This window comes from Alligator mississippiensis, chromosome 14 (assembly GCF_030867095.1).
Source record: "Alligator mississippiensis isolate rAllMis1 chromosome 14, rAllMis1, whole genome shotgun sequence".
Lineage (NCBI taxonomy): Eukaryota > Metazoa > Chordata > Crocodylia > Alligatoridae > Alligator > Alligator mississippiensis.
In genome coordinates this window covers 38,621,781-38,635,574 of record NC_081837.1, presented here as the reverse complement: position 1 = coordinate 38,635,574, position 13,794 = coordinate 38,621,781, and the positions used below count along the sequence as shown (strand labels likewise).

General features: G+C 52.0%; 1 protein-coding gene across 8 annotated transcripts in view; it reads right to left on the bottom strand.

Annotated features, from left to right (window-relative positions):
• Positions 1-13,794, bottom strand: part of FOXP4 (forkhead box P4) — a 136,322-nt gene that overhangs the window by 10,567 nt on the left and 111,961 nt on the right. For 6 of the 8 annotated variants that reach the window (XM_059717243.1, XM_019482776.2, XM_019482775.2 and 3 more), the window contains exons 14-16: positions 2,133-2,254; positions 1,086-1,152; positions 298-488 (exon numbers count right to left, since the gene is read on the bottom strand). In XM_059717243.1, the coding sequence (XP_059573226.1) occupies positions 298-488; positions 1,086-1,152; positions 2,133-2,254 (380 nt within the window). The remainder of the gene's footprint in view (positions 1-297; positions 489-1,085; positions 1,153-2,132; positions 2,255-13,794) is intronic. The other 2 variants (XM_019482780.2, XM_019482779.2) reach the window with 1 other exon arrangement.

Sequence of the window (13,794 nt, the reverse complement as noted above, 5' to 3'; positions counted from 1 at the left end):
GTCCATTAAAAAGCTTTATCAGGCTATGCCAGCTCATTCACACTAAATAAAAGCTTAAGGGAAAACCCTGGCATTGGGCACCTGCTTGGACCTCTGCCTTCCAGCTCCAAGATCAGTGACCAGAGCACTAACGGTGCACCGATCACTTCTGTGCCACCCAGACAGTGCCGTGCTTTCCACACTTGTGGTATGGGCAGTCTCAGAAGAGTCACCAGGGTCTCCCCCTTCCATCGCAGCTTTGCCTTCTAGCTCTAAACACAGCAGACGCACCCAGGAGATGCCGACGCGCCAGCTCACCTGTACTGCTGCGGGGAAAGCCGCGGGCTGTTGCTGCCATTGCTGTTGACTTGTTCCACGGTGCTGCTCACGTCATCGTGGCCGACGTGGAGCATGCCGCTGGTGGAGCTGGTGTTGATCATGGTGGGGCTGTTCAGGAGGGGGAAGTTGCTCTCTGCCAGGGCAGCCTGCACCAGGGAGACACAAGACAACTAGTGGGGTGATAATGGGAGCAGTACACAAGGCAGCCCTGGCTGATCCCATAAGACCAGGCACTTTTGTAAAGACACAAAAGTTAGGCTCAGCCACAATCTGCCTTTGCTCCCAACTCAAGATGAACCCAGGAAGGGGAAAGTGAGGCACAGAAGGGTCAATGCTTTTGTGATACAAGACATGAAGGGCTCCAATGCTCAGCTTATCAATAGGTAAAGTTGCTGAGAACCTGATCACAGCGATCAGGCAGCTCCAGACCTCCTGTTCCCTGGGGCTGGGGCTCTTCAAGTCACTGATACTGAAGAGAAAGGTAACCAGCTGGATCAATTAGCATTCTTGGGGCAAGGGACTATATGACAACTGGCATTAGTGCTCAGAGGTCCACCCCAAGGGATAGGGCCATAGTAAGAGTAATCATCCCATGGCTGTCAGGTGCATTTGCTGCTGCGCTCAAAGATTTTGTGTCACGGAGGCAGGCTGTGGTGGGCTGAGAAACAAGGTGTGGTGTGGTGTGGGCTAGTGTACTGCAGGGAGAAGGGGGGACAGACAGGAGTGCGAGAGCCTGAGCTGGCTGGCACCATCTGGAGAGGCCTTACCTGGTAACTCGCGTTAAGTGCTCCGTAACCGAGTCCTGAAATCATGTTTTTGACTAAGGTTGGACTCCTGCAGCAGAGAGAAACCAAGAAGAGGCATTGCTTAACACTCCTGGCCTGGGAAAAGCAGGAGATGGGAGTTTACCCACCGAGGGCAAAGCGGCGACAGAGCCTCATACTCCAACATCCCCACAGCCCTGTGCTTCCTGCAGAGATGCTTGGGGAGGCAGAGGAAGCACGAAGCATGGGGATCTAAAGCAGACAGATCCGCATCACCCCTCCCTAGCCTCGTGCTTTTTTCTTAGCTTTTTCTTCCACCCACCTTTTTCAGTCAGCCTCTCCCCAGTCCCTTTCTTTATCTGCATCTCTTCCCCACCCCTTGTCCCTTTGCCCTGTTTCCCTTCCTCTCTGGTTTGTCTCTCCACCTTCTCCAGAAAGAGGGCAAAAGAAATGAACTATTACAATCGGGATTCTGGGCAACAGTTTTCCCTCCGAGGTAACGGCAGTGCCTCTAGGATGCAGATCTCATCATGAAAAGCAAGCATGTGCCCATATGGGCTTGGACTACTGAATACTGCTGCATGTGTATTGGTGAAGGCTCCATTTGCACGCTGGCAAGACTGCCTGCATGAGGGCAGTTGTGGCACCTACAGGCCAGCTGTAGACCGGGCTGGGGGGCTGCATGCCAGCAGGCAATGCACAGTCTAACTGAAAGACCTGGTTGAGGCACAAACTGGGATCTGGATGTCCTTAAGGGAAGGAAGGGGGAGAGTTCCGATCTAGACTTCCTAGTTCAAGTCCACTTGAGGTTTACCAGATGGGGCTAGCTTACAGATTTCTGAAGGGAGCATTGGCTAGATCAGCAGTGTAGCTGAGATGTCCAGAGAGCTGCTGTAGGGCTGGGGCTGTCTTTCATTCCCTCTAACTCCAGCGAGTGACTGCTTTAGAGGTGAGCTGGTCCCCAAACTTTGCCTTCCCAGAGGAGCTCCTGACGAGGTGGTTTTCTTGGCCAGGTCAGCTCCGGGGCAAGCAGAAAATACCAAGACCCACCCTGTCATCTTTGGTGGCCTTCGCTTTTGGTACTCGTTCTCGTCGACCGTCCAGACGGCTCCCTTGACGTTCTCCACTCGCACGAAGCACTTGTGCAGGCTCAGGTTGTGGCGCACGGCATTCTGCAGGCAGAAGAGGGGAGAGCTAAAGCAGGGCACAGGGTCACAGCTGCAGCCCACCTCCCCTCCCACCCTGCTGTTAGCCATTTGGCTCCTCTTTCCCTGCTGCTCACTGCAACCTCACAGCCCCGAAATCCATCCCTCGTGCAGATGAGCAACACGCAGTGGTGGAGAGGATGCTTATGGCCTCCCACCTCCTATCCAGGAAGGCTGGCTTGTGAGCTGGAGCCATATCCTATGGTTGGGGGGCTGGGGCACATGATTTCTGAGGAGAGGTTGAGGGAACTGGGCTTATTTAGTCTAGAGAAGAGAAGACTGATAGGGGATTTAATAGCAGCCTTGAACTCCCTGAAGGGCGGTGACAACGAGGATGGAGCTGGACCATTCTCAGTGGGGGCAGATGACAGAACAAGAAGCAGTAGCCTCAATTTGCAGCAGGGGAAGTTTAAATTAGATATTAGGAAAAACTCTCACTAGGAGGGTAGTCAAGCACAGAAACAGGTTACTCAGAGACATTGAGGACTCTCCAGTCTTGGAGGTTTTTGAGGCCCAGATAGACAAAGCCCTGGCTGGGATGATCTAGTTGGGGGTGGTCCTGCTTTGAGCAGGGGGTTGGTAAGGTCCCTTCCCACCCTAATTTTCTAACTAGCCACGACCAAACAGATCCACATGGTAGCATATCTGAAAACATCCTGCTCACAACGAGTAGGGCATGTGGCAACCTACGGTACTCGCAGAGCTGTCCCACGTCTCTGGAAGAGTCCTCCTTAACTCTGAGAGGTTTGCCCTGCAAGCAGGGATGAGGTGGGGGTATGCAGGTAGGTTTTAAATGACTGTAGTACTGGTAAGCAGCATGGGAGCGAGCCCCAGTGCCGGTGCAGGCTTTCCTAGTGCTGCCTTTCACCTCCCATGAGGAGACTGTGTGTATGTAGGGGCAGGGCGGGGGGAATATGCCCACAGTAAAATGCTGCTTAATGCCAACTTGCATAGACACTGCCCTACCAGGGACCTAGCAGAAAGGCAAAAATGGTATTATTTGAGTTATCGGTGACTTATACTTCATATCCCATTACTGATCCTGAAGTCGCCAGGCCCCAAATGTAACTCAAGACCAGGATGATCTGCACAAGGTTTCGGTCATTGCTTCCCACAGCTCCTCCTGTAGTTGCTGGTCTCTGCCCACTGTACGGAGCATCTTTCTTCATGGCCCTTAGGTCACAGGAAACCCAAGGAAGTAGCAGGCTCCAAGAGACAAGATCCAAGATCTCTTTTCAGGGTGTGCTGACAGCCTCCTGTTTCCTAATATGTTCAGCACAGTCTTGGACCCTCATTTGAGCCACTTTTACAGGTGCTTGTATCTGAACACTTCGGACCCGGTAACATGCTTTTCCCTACAGATCTTTTGGGAGCTATGGCAGAGCTGGTATCCCAATGGGGTCTGGAAGAAAGTCGTGGAGGAAGGAATTGAACTTCTTCCCCTGGAGTCCCAAACAAATGCTCTTTAACCACTGCACCCTCCTCCTTCCCTTCACCATCGCCTCTACCCCCTCAAAGATACCTGACCGCACATTATCCCTGCCACAAGGAGAGCAAGGAGAGAAGGGAACAGGTGTGTGAAGACATCTCCACTCCTCTCCGTCAATCAGCTTGTGCCTACGTGGGTCCCTGACCACGAGGAGAATCCCTCATCTATTCCCCAAGACACTACCGACTTCCCCAGAAAGCACTGGATGGCATCACCCCCCGGTAGGGTCAAGGGGAACCCAAGGGCATCAGCTGATGGTAGGATAGGAACCGTCCACCACTACAACAGGCTTTGCTCGGCTCAGTCTCAAGGGGGTGGCTGGAAGTGCGAGGAAGGGCGAGGCAGGGTCAGGGAAGGGGCTGAGATCCACGAGGCAGCCTCTTCCATTGCAAGCGCGGAGCTGCTCAGCAAAGTGAGCCATTATTTATTTATTTTTGGTCCTTTCCCTCCCTTTATTCTTGACGTCGCCCCATCTTTACATTTCTAAATGTAAAATAAAGAGACGCACACGTAGGCCGATGGCGCAGCCCCGAGAGAGACCAGCTCCCTTTTCCCCTTCCAACTCCCTGCCATTTGCTACTGCCCCTATTTCATTACCAATTTTAATTTGCCTCTAATTAAATCCTGTGTATTTTTCCGACTCACTTGCTAATCCATGAGGGAGGCAGGAGGCTGGAGTGGAATCTCTCCGAGCTATAATTACAAAGGGCCTAATCACGCCGGGGCTCTGCCTTTGAATAAATTTCCTTGCATTAAGGTTCTCAGATTCTCTGCCTTGCAAATGAGAATGACCCCAATTTCAGGAAGTTGGCCTCGGAGGGGTTTTTTTTTTTTTATTTCGAGTCCTGATTCGTGATGAGAGACTAATTCGTTACGCTAAAACATTAACAGCAATTTAAAAGGTCGAACGGGGGCCGTATAAACAAAGAAGCTGGCCAAGACAACAAGGCAAAAGGAGAGACAGGGACGAAAGCCCCGTGCTGGAAAGTGTTACGGTTCCCGGAAACGCATCAAATTGGACTTTTTCTTCCTTTTTCTTCCCCCTTTGCCCCCTCATTTAAAGCCAAACACAAACAAAAGTGTGATTTCTTCCCCAGCTCAGAACAGGTTTATCTGCTTGTGCTAAAGTGATGCCATCAGCAGTGCTGGCACGCCCAGTCCCCCCAGTAAGGCTGCTTCTCAGGTGTACTGGGTCAGCGGCTGTTCTGCGGTATTTTCACCAAGACAGAGGAGGTCAGAGGCCCCTGCTGAGATGGGTGTTCCCATGTGCTAGGAGCTGTACATACACCCAACAAGAGACAGCCCCGTCCCAAGAAAGCCTGTATTCACAGGATATAGGAAGGGTTATTCTTTCTGGTTTACAGATGGGGAAAAGGCGGCAGGGACACACCAAGGGTAAAATTTTCCAAGGGTTCAAAGCAATATAGGAAATCCCCCACCCCCTTCAAAGTGAGATTAAGGCCAAGTCAAGAGGGTTTAAGCCCTGCAGTTCTGAAACACGGCCCAGACCGTGTCTACCCTACAGACATTTGCCAGCACAGCGAGGGAGATCAGGAGCGTGAAGAGGCGGTATCCCTGACCGACCACTCCAGCATAGTAGTCATACACCACTAATGTCTTCCAAGTGTGCACACAGCCTCCTCCATCACTCAGAAGCTCATGAATGCCTCACCCAAGTGACTTACTCAAGGTCACAGGAGAGACCGTGAGGAGGCAGGGAACCGAATCCATCTCCCCTAAGCTGCACGCCGATGCCTTCGCTACCAGGCCGACCTGCTGGCACGGAGGCCTGGCATTTGGTTTCTTGCACGTAAATCAGTCCCTGCTCCTGCCCCAGGCAGGCAAATGCATGTGAAAAATGGTCTCCATCGGTGCCATTGAGACTACAGCGCTGCTCTCGGATGCAGTGGCTTCTGGCAACAAGGGGGCTGCCACTGGCATTAGAAAGGACCCCGCATCGCTGATCTCTCGGCAGCAAACCTCGAGGAACTGATTTGAACGGGCAACAGCGGGACAAGAAATCACCCACAGACCGGACTGTGCTAAGTGTGGCTTAAGCAGGGACTACGAACTCTTAGCCCATCACCTGGAGTAGCTTTGGTGAGTCCCTTGCTCGTCTGGGTTTATCACCTGCCCATTTGCCTCTCCCAACACCACCCCCCTCTCTTCTGCTTCTGCATTCACATTTCTCTCTCTCTCACACACACAGCTTTGTGCCCAGCCTTTTACAGCATCTAATGAAGGATGTTTCAGCCCACGAAAGCTTATTATATAGATATCTATAGATATATAGATATATCTAGTTTGGTTAGTCTAGAAGATGCAAATCCACCCTGCCTTTTACTGTCCTGCCCTTCTCATACTGAAGGCCTCTGTCACTCCTATGAAGCCATGTGTAGCTCCACTGTGGAGTCCACTGGCATCACCCTCCTGCCCCGAGGGCTGTGGGATGGCCAGGTGCTCCTTTTGTACGCAGGCTCCTCTCCTACCTGGGCAACCGCTCATCAGAGTTGGGTACACCACGCATGCCAGTGACAGGCACTCAGTCCAAGTGGCTTTGAGGAGCGGGGTTTGGGTTTCCATGTAGAAAAGTCTGAATGCTTGGGGGCGGGTTGCTTCCCCTGAGGACAGTCATTTCTTAAAATGAGGGTTAAGCCAAGAGGCGCATATCCATGGCAGATTCATGAGGCTTGAGTCATTCCTCAGATTTCAGAGGTGTCCCAACCAGAAAGCTTGCTGATTTGGGCCCAAACTCTGGTCATTTTTACCCTGAGACACCAGCTGCCATCAAGGTCTAGAAGTTGTACAGACATCCAGCAAGAAACAAATTGTGCCCTAAGGAGCTTAACATCTAAAGCAGTGGTTCTCAGCCTTTTTAGATGCAAGGCACCCCTCAGAAAATGCCAGCTCTTGGTTTTCACTTGTTTTTTGACTACAGAAAAATCAGAGAGCAATTCTTCTGCTGCAAGGAACCCAGAAAGACCACAGCAGGGCCGAATGTTTTACACCCCGTGAGTTCCTGTTTGAAATCTCTGGGTTTAATCTTGTGAATCATGCTTGCACACCTACCAGTGCTAACACTGCATCGCACTCTTAAAAGGATCTTAAGGCACCCTAGGCTGCCGCGGCACCCCGCGTGAGAAGCAGTGATCTAAACAGACAATGGGCAGGAGGGGAAAACAGAGACTGATGGACGTGCCCAGGGTCACAGAACAAATCGGTATCGGAGCCTGGAATAAAACCCAGGTGTCCTGGCTCTTCATCCTGTGCCCTACCCACAACACCAGGCTATGTCTAATTTTTCCAAGCCTTAATTTGCACTTCCTTTCATTTTGCTCTATGCTCTGCCCGACTTCTGCCTATCCTTGTGATGCCTTGCTGGAGAGATGCCACTCCAGCAGCTGCAGCTCCCTCCCAAACAGGACCCAAAGGATGCAGGTCTTGCTCTACCCTAGGCCCTACTGCTGCTCTTGAACCCATGCCCTCCATCTGGCAAAGAAATGACTCCCTCTCCTCCCCCCTCCACAGGCAGCTTATGGATAAACCTGCTGGACAGACCCTGCTGGCGTGCTCCCACCTCCTCCCTTCCTGCGAGTATACGGGATTCCTCTTTCAAACAAAGACCTGATTAAAGGCGAAAGGCACAATGAGGACATAACCCTTATTAAAAAATAATACCATGGCACTGTACAGCAATAACTCAGTAACCCTGCTGTAAGCATCATCCTGCCCTCATGGTACAACACCCGACCGCGTGTGCGTGCGCACATTATTTTTACAGAGGCAAAAGCTGGGATAAAATAAATCAAAACCATTTGGCGCGGCTGGCTTGAGGGAAGGTCCTACAGAATTTAACAAAGGCCGCTGTAGGAGGTTTATTATTTTTTTAAAGCATCCCACAGAATTTAATAGAGAATGCTCTTCCAGAGGTGGGCAGAGGGTTCAAAACAGCTTCACGAAAGAGCCGTGTTCCCTGTTGGTTTTATAGGTTTCTAACGCTCTCCTGTACTTTCATTCCTGTTCAATTCCCCGGGATGTCCCGTGATGGAAAGTTGTCTCTCTGGCCGGGATGTACAGACCCAAAGTTAATGGAGCTGTCTCGGGAGGCGCTGACGGGGAGTCAATGCAGACTCGTTAGCGTTACCGTGATTTGCACTGTGGCGGCAGTGGAGATGTGAGCCCCGGTGTCCCAGGCCCATGCAAACACAGCGTGCAGGAGAGGCCTTGCCCCAAGGAGCTTCCAATCTCCACAGAAATAACTGGGAAAGGAGGGGAGGGGAATAGGACACCGAAAGGAGACGCGATTCCACAACGGGGGCGTTTCTCCCGCCTGGTCTCCCATCCCAGGCTTGCAGGCGGCCTTGCCTGCCTCATTTTAATGTGGCTTTTGTATTTTGAGGATGTATTTGTTTAGCGCCAGGCTTGGCTGTTCTGTTTGCTCCTCATCTTTGTCTTTTCTAATGATGTTTGCTTTATGGCCCTGGCCCTGCCTTTCCCCCCCACCCCTGCCCCCTCGAGCTCCGGATTTCTCTGGGGTCCTTGCTGCGTGCTCTGCCGCGCTAACATGCACACCGCCGCTCCTTCCTCTTCTCGCCCCCCTTCGCTTTCTTTGTGCTGTGCACACGAGACCCGCGCCAGCCTCTAGGAAAGCATCTCAAGATGGGACCCGAGAGCTGCATGCTTGGAGGGAAATCTGAAATACGTCCTTGATCCCCTCACCGCAGGGGCGTGTTGTGGATGGCGCGGAGGGGGGGGTTTAAAACCCCGTAAACCCCCTCTCTTCCTCCTCCCTCCTCTTTCAAAACAGATAACGAGGAGGAGAAGGGGGGGGGGGGTGAAAGAAAGGGAAAAAAAAAACAGTGAAAGGGAATGAAGGTGGTTCCCTCCGAATGAGAAAAATCTTCAGTTGAAAAATGGAAGCCAGAGGGGGGAAAAAGGAAAAGTTTCCTATGAACGTTTCCCAGAAGGCAAGAAAAGGGCATCGTGTCACCGTCAGATGTTTTCAGGGGGAAAATCTGGGACTGGCTCGGCTCAAATCCTCACTTTTAGTTTAACAGATGGGGAAACTGAGGCCCAGGAGATGTTGCTCCTGCAGAAGAACAATGACCGAAACCAGGAGCTTCGACTTCGCACCGCCTCTGGATCTCATTCCCAGACACCCAGCCTCCCGCCCCTGCTCTGGTCACCGGGGCCTCTCCTCTCCCGCAGCTAGGAATAACTCGGGACTCCCGGCCCCCAAAGCTGTGTCCTGGCTGTTATTTCGCTCGGGGTGAGGCAGGGACCTGCCGAGTGCATCTGCCAGCCGCACGGGAGCGACGGTCCCAGCGAGACCCCAAGTGTGAGGCATGCAGGGCTGAGTTTTCACACCGTGCCGGTGCGGCGTGCAGAGCCGCTCCATTGCAATACTGCACAGGAGCCATCAGGGGGACTTGATGACTGGTGCAGGAGCTCCCGGAGCCCTTGGAAATGACCACGGTCTTTCCTGGCCTTGTTTAGCTGATCTCTTCCCCCACCAGAGCTGCTTAATATCACAGTTCACTCTCAGCAATCAGAGGCGAGCGAAAGGGTCAGCTGGACAGCGGGCACAGTCTGGTGCACCACTGCCTGCCCTCCCCAGCTGAAACCACCCTCCCTCTTCCACCGCCAGCTCTGCTTGGAGGACACTTGCACACGAGCTGATGCTCCACGCACAGGAGTCTAATTGAGTTGAGACAATTAACTGTATGACACCCTGTCCCCCGTGGCAGGTGGGTATTCAATTCATGCTGTCACCACCCGGCTGTCCCCTCTTAGGTTGTCGGATGCTGAGGTTGATGAGCAGGTGGGATGGGGGTGATGAAGCTGGGTGCAAAGAGTAGAGAACTCGCATGCTAAGGAAGTAGCAAAAGGGAAGAGGGAGATGCAGCTACGGAGGGAGAGATGAACCAGGGGGAACTGGAACTTGAATCCCCGGTCTAGTTAGCAGGGCAACACCAGGCACTTAGCTCCTTCTGCCCCCAGGAATGATGCATGCATACAAGGCAGGGGGGCTAACTACTGGGCCCCTTGCACCCCCCCATAACAACATGATACAGTGAACGGAGGCTCAGAAGATTGCAAGGTCAGCCTCGGCTCCAGTCCCACAACCCCTGCACGCTGGTCTCGCCGGCCTGCAACAGCACAATCCCAAATGCTTAAGTGAGGAGAGGCAAGGAGCCAGTCCCACAGGACTCTCGCGCAGGGGGCAACCCAGCTACACATTCCCTTCCCCGACACCATTATTCACGGTCAGTCATCCGGGCACAGCCGCCGCATTCCAGCGGCATTTCTATCGACTTGGGGAAGGGGATGCCTGTCAGCTAGGTTTGGGCCCAGCCTCTGGATTTAACAAAGAGCCAGTGAGCATGTGCCCAAGGATCTGAGTGTAACTGCGTGGGTGTTGCACCTCCAAACTTCATGCCACATATGCCCACACCTGTCTGCATCGGGGAACTGTAAGACCTGTGCTATATCGGGGGTCAGGCTAGATAATCACGAGAGCTCCTTCTGGCCATGAAACCTATAGGCCAAGTTCTCAGCCGATGTAAATCAGTTTGGCTCTGCTAAAGCCAATACTGCTACTCTGACAGACACCGGCTGGGGAGCTGGCTCTTTTATGTGTAAGTTTGGAGTTATCAAGAGGGCCCCAGGGAAGCATACCTGCTATTATCTGAAATCCTCATTACTAGAAACCAGGTGAAACGGGCCTGAGATCTCACTATGACCCAGAAACATCCCTGGTATGGCTCATGAGTCATCTCATCCTGGTGAAAGACCAAGAGACCAGATGTCCCTGCCATTTGGCCAGCTGCTTTCAATTCTGTTTGGTGACACAGTATTCACTCATCTGCAAACCTCTCTGCTCTGAGAGCCTGGGATAAGCTTGAAGCAGGACTCCCGTTTACCAGCTGAAATGGCATCTGATCTACTTGTATCACTTTATGGGGGTTTTCTTCTTAATATGCCGTGCGCATTCGCAGAGAAGATCCCTTGACGGTACATTATGAATAAACACTAAATCACTGCAAAAGTGAAATGAACCCACCAATTCCTCACCCTCCCAACCTTGTGCAAGAAAAGGAAAAGGAAAATAAAAAAGCCTGAGGGATTTTTTAAACATACTTTCAGCCTAAATAATCTCAAAGGAGGAGGGCTCTTTTTTCTCCCAGGTACATTCATAGTTTCTGAAGTGTTAAAAAGCAAGTAACATGTTTGAAGCCTGAAAGACCTGGGTAATCTGTACAGAGATGGTTAAAGGCACTTCAGTAGATGGTGTTATGAGCAAGGCTGGTCAAAAAAATTTCTACTGACAATGTTTTTTTGGATTGAATTTATGATTTCGAATAACCATTTTTTCCTGACAAGTACCCAGTCCCTGGGTAGAGATCTTCAATTTTTCCTCAAAAAGTTGAATGCCAGGGAACAGAAATATTTTTACTTGGAAATAGCAACAAGGGGGTGCATGAGAGGTAGGGGCTGGATGACTCGAGCTCCATTCCTCTCCTTGGGCCATGCTCCAAAGGGGCACTTACTGGCCATAATTCAACAGCTCTGCGGTACTCCCAGGATGGGCCACTAGATCTCATCAAATGGAGAGCGTGGCATATCATGAGGAAGGCACCCCAACCAGGTGGTGCTGCCAAAGAGAAAAATCGGGACACACGGGTGTCAGAGACTACGGCTCCTACGAAGCTCTGTGGTGGCATTTTGCACTTGAAATACTGATTCTGTCGTCAAGAAGTCCAAAGGGCCTGCAGAGAAACCAGACCATTTTCCAACCGGCTTCTCAGTCTTAAGCTCCCTTTAAAAAGCAAAGTATTGAGGTGCCAGAATCCATAACAATTAATCATTTATTAACCCTATGAAAGCGAACGTGTAGAGGCACCACTCTCATCACAGCTGAAGACCTTGAAAAGAACATTACAGTCCTCCTTTGATCCATGCTGCTTTGGGTTAAAGGATGCTACATTTTATGGCGTTTGTCAGTAAAGACTTACTAGGCAAAAATACATAGTGCCCTGACAGGTGAACAGACCCTGTGTTGCTCAATAGGCATTTTTTGGCCCTTGTCATCTAAGATTTCATAAAGTCCTAAACAAAGAAGGAGGAAAATCTTTCCTGAACTTGCATTGCTCTTTGCAGACGCACCTCTGAGCACTGAGCTTCAGGTGGCGAAGAGCAAATCCTCCATGCCAAAGCTTTCCTGGGCACACTGCATCAATGAGGTATTGTGCTGGGAGCTGGCACTGGTGGCAAGTGGTCAGCCTTCACTCTCAGCTGCCCACTGGGATTTCTAAAGACCAGTAACAGACAACCTCTAAACCCGAGCTGGCTCCTTGCAGCCCTTGGCTATTGGCAGCACGAGCAGGTTTATACCGTTATTGCCCTCCCTGAAGATACACCGTGAGAAGCAGTCCCAGACCCGAAGATCTCATCATCAAAGAAGACAAGGCAGATAAAGAATGGGAGAAAGGCAGGTATTATGGCAGGGCAACTGAGGCCCAAAGTCATTCACTGACCGGACCAAGGTCACATCGGGACTCTGTGGCAGAAGACGGACCAAAATCCAACTCTCCCAAGATCCCTGTCTCCAGTTCACATACAAAACCATAGCTACCTAATGCTACAACCAACAGCAACCCACTGCTCAGGAGAGGTGTATGTCAACTGGAGGGTCTCCAAGCATTTCTGTAAGACACTCAAATAACCAGAGCACCTGCCGCTCGCAGGGGAGTCGCAGAGTCCAGGCTCCGCCTGAGCCGGTTCCCCCTGGTTCATCTACTCTCCCCTTCCCTTGCGGAGAGCCTGCTTGTCTCGGGACTCCAGTTAACAGGCAGCAGGCTCGGCTGAGCTCTTATCAGGGTTTGACGGCTACACAATGACTCTGGCTTCCCGTCTGAGGGAGTGATCGTATCAGGGTCCGCCCGTGACACTGGCAGAATTATGTCATGTCTGCAGGATGGGATCTTATCGGGGCAGGGGGAGGGAAGGCTGCTGGAGAGGCACCAGGCTCTGCAGCTGGAACACGGCTCCGGTCTTCCCAGTGGAGACAGAGATCCGGGGCGTGCTCCTGCCTCGCAGCCTCTCTGCTAGTCTCCCCCCACCCGGGTCTAATCTTGAAAGGTGTGGAAAAGGTGTTAGGAACCACCGGAGCCTATGAACCCAAAAGGAGGAACAAAGTGACCCTCAGACCCAAGAGGCCAAGGTCAGACTCGGCCTAAGTGGGTGGAAGTCTACTGAAGTCGATGGGGTCGGAAATGCCTGCAGCAGGGAAATGCCTGGAAACCCAGGCCCTTGTTGACAAAAGGGTCCCACATGGGCTTGACTTAAGGGCACCCAGCATCTCTCCGTCAAGAGCAGATCAACCCCCCATTCTGGCTGTCAGGAAGGTGCCCCTCTTGTCCTGGCACCATGAACCACAGCAAATGGGAAGCAGACAGCTTGTTCTTCTGTGAGTTTTGATAGCTTTGGAGGCCTCAACTGACCTCACGGCTCCATGGTGTCAGGTGCTGTACGTGCCCACAGCAAGAGTCCCTGCCCCAGACAGCCAGCCATCTAGGCAAGGCGGAGGGGTGGAAGAAGTGAGGATCACCCTCCCTCTGCACACCGGAGCTGAGGTGACTTGCTCCAGATGCCAGAGTGAGTCCGCGGTGGAGACACAAACTGAACCCATCTCTCACGCCCAACCCCGGTGCTTGAACCAAAACACCAGGCCCTCTCCCCCATCAGGCCTGCTCTTGTGCTCTCCTTTACCACAGTGGGACACCGGCTCATACAGTATCCCCCCCCACTTTTGGATGAACATCTGCACCGGAGCTGCTCAGGAGACCCAGCCAGAACACTTTACTGCTTGACAGAAGCCCTTCCTATTTGCTGCACACAGTGAGACACCAGCCCCCAGGTTATCATTAACCTTATTTTCTATTTCTAGTCTCACTCTTTTTTTTTTTACCTGTCTCCTGTAGCCCAGGAGCGTGGGCACAGCTGCAGACCTAGTTCC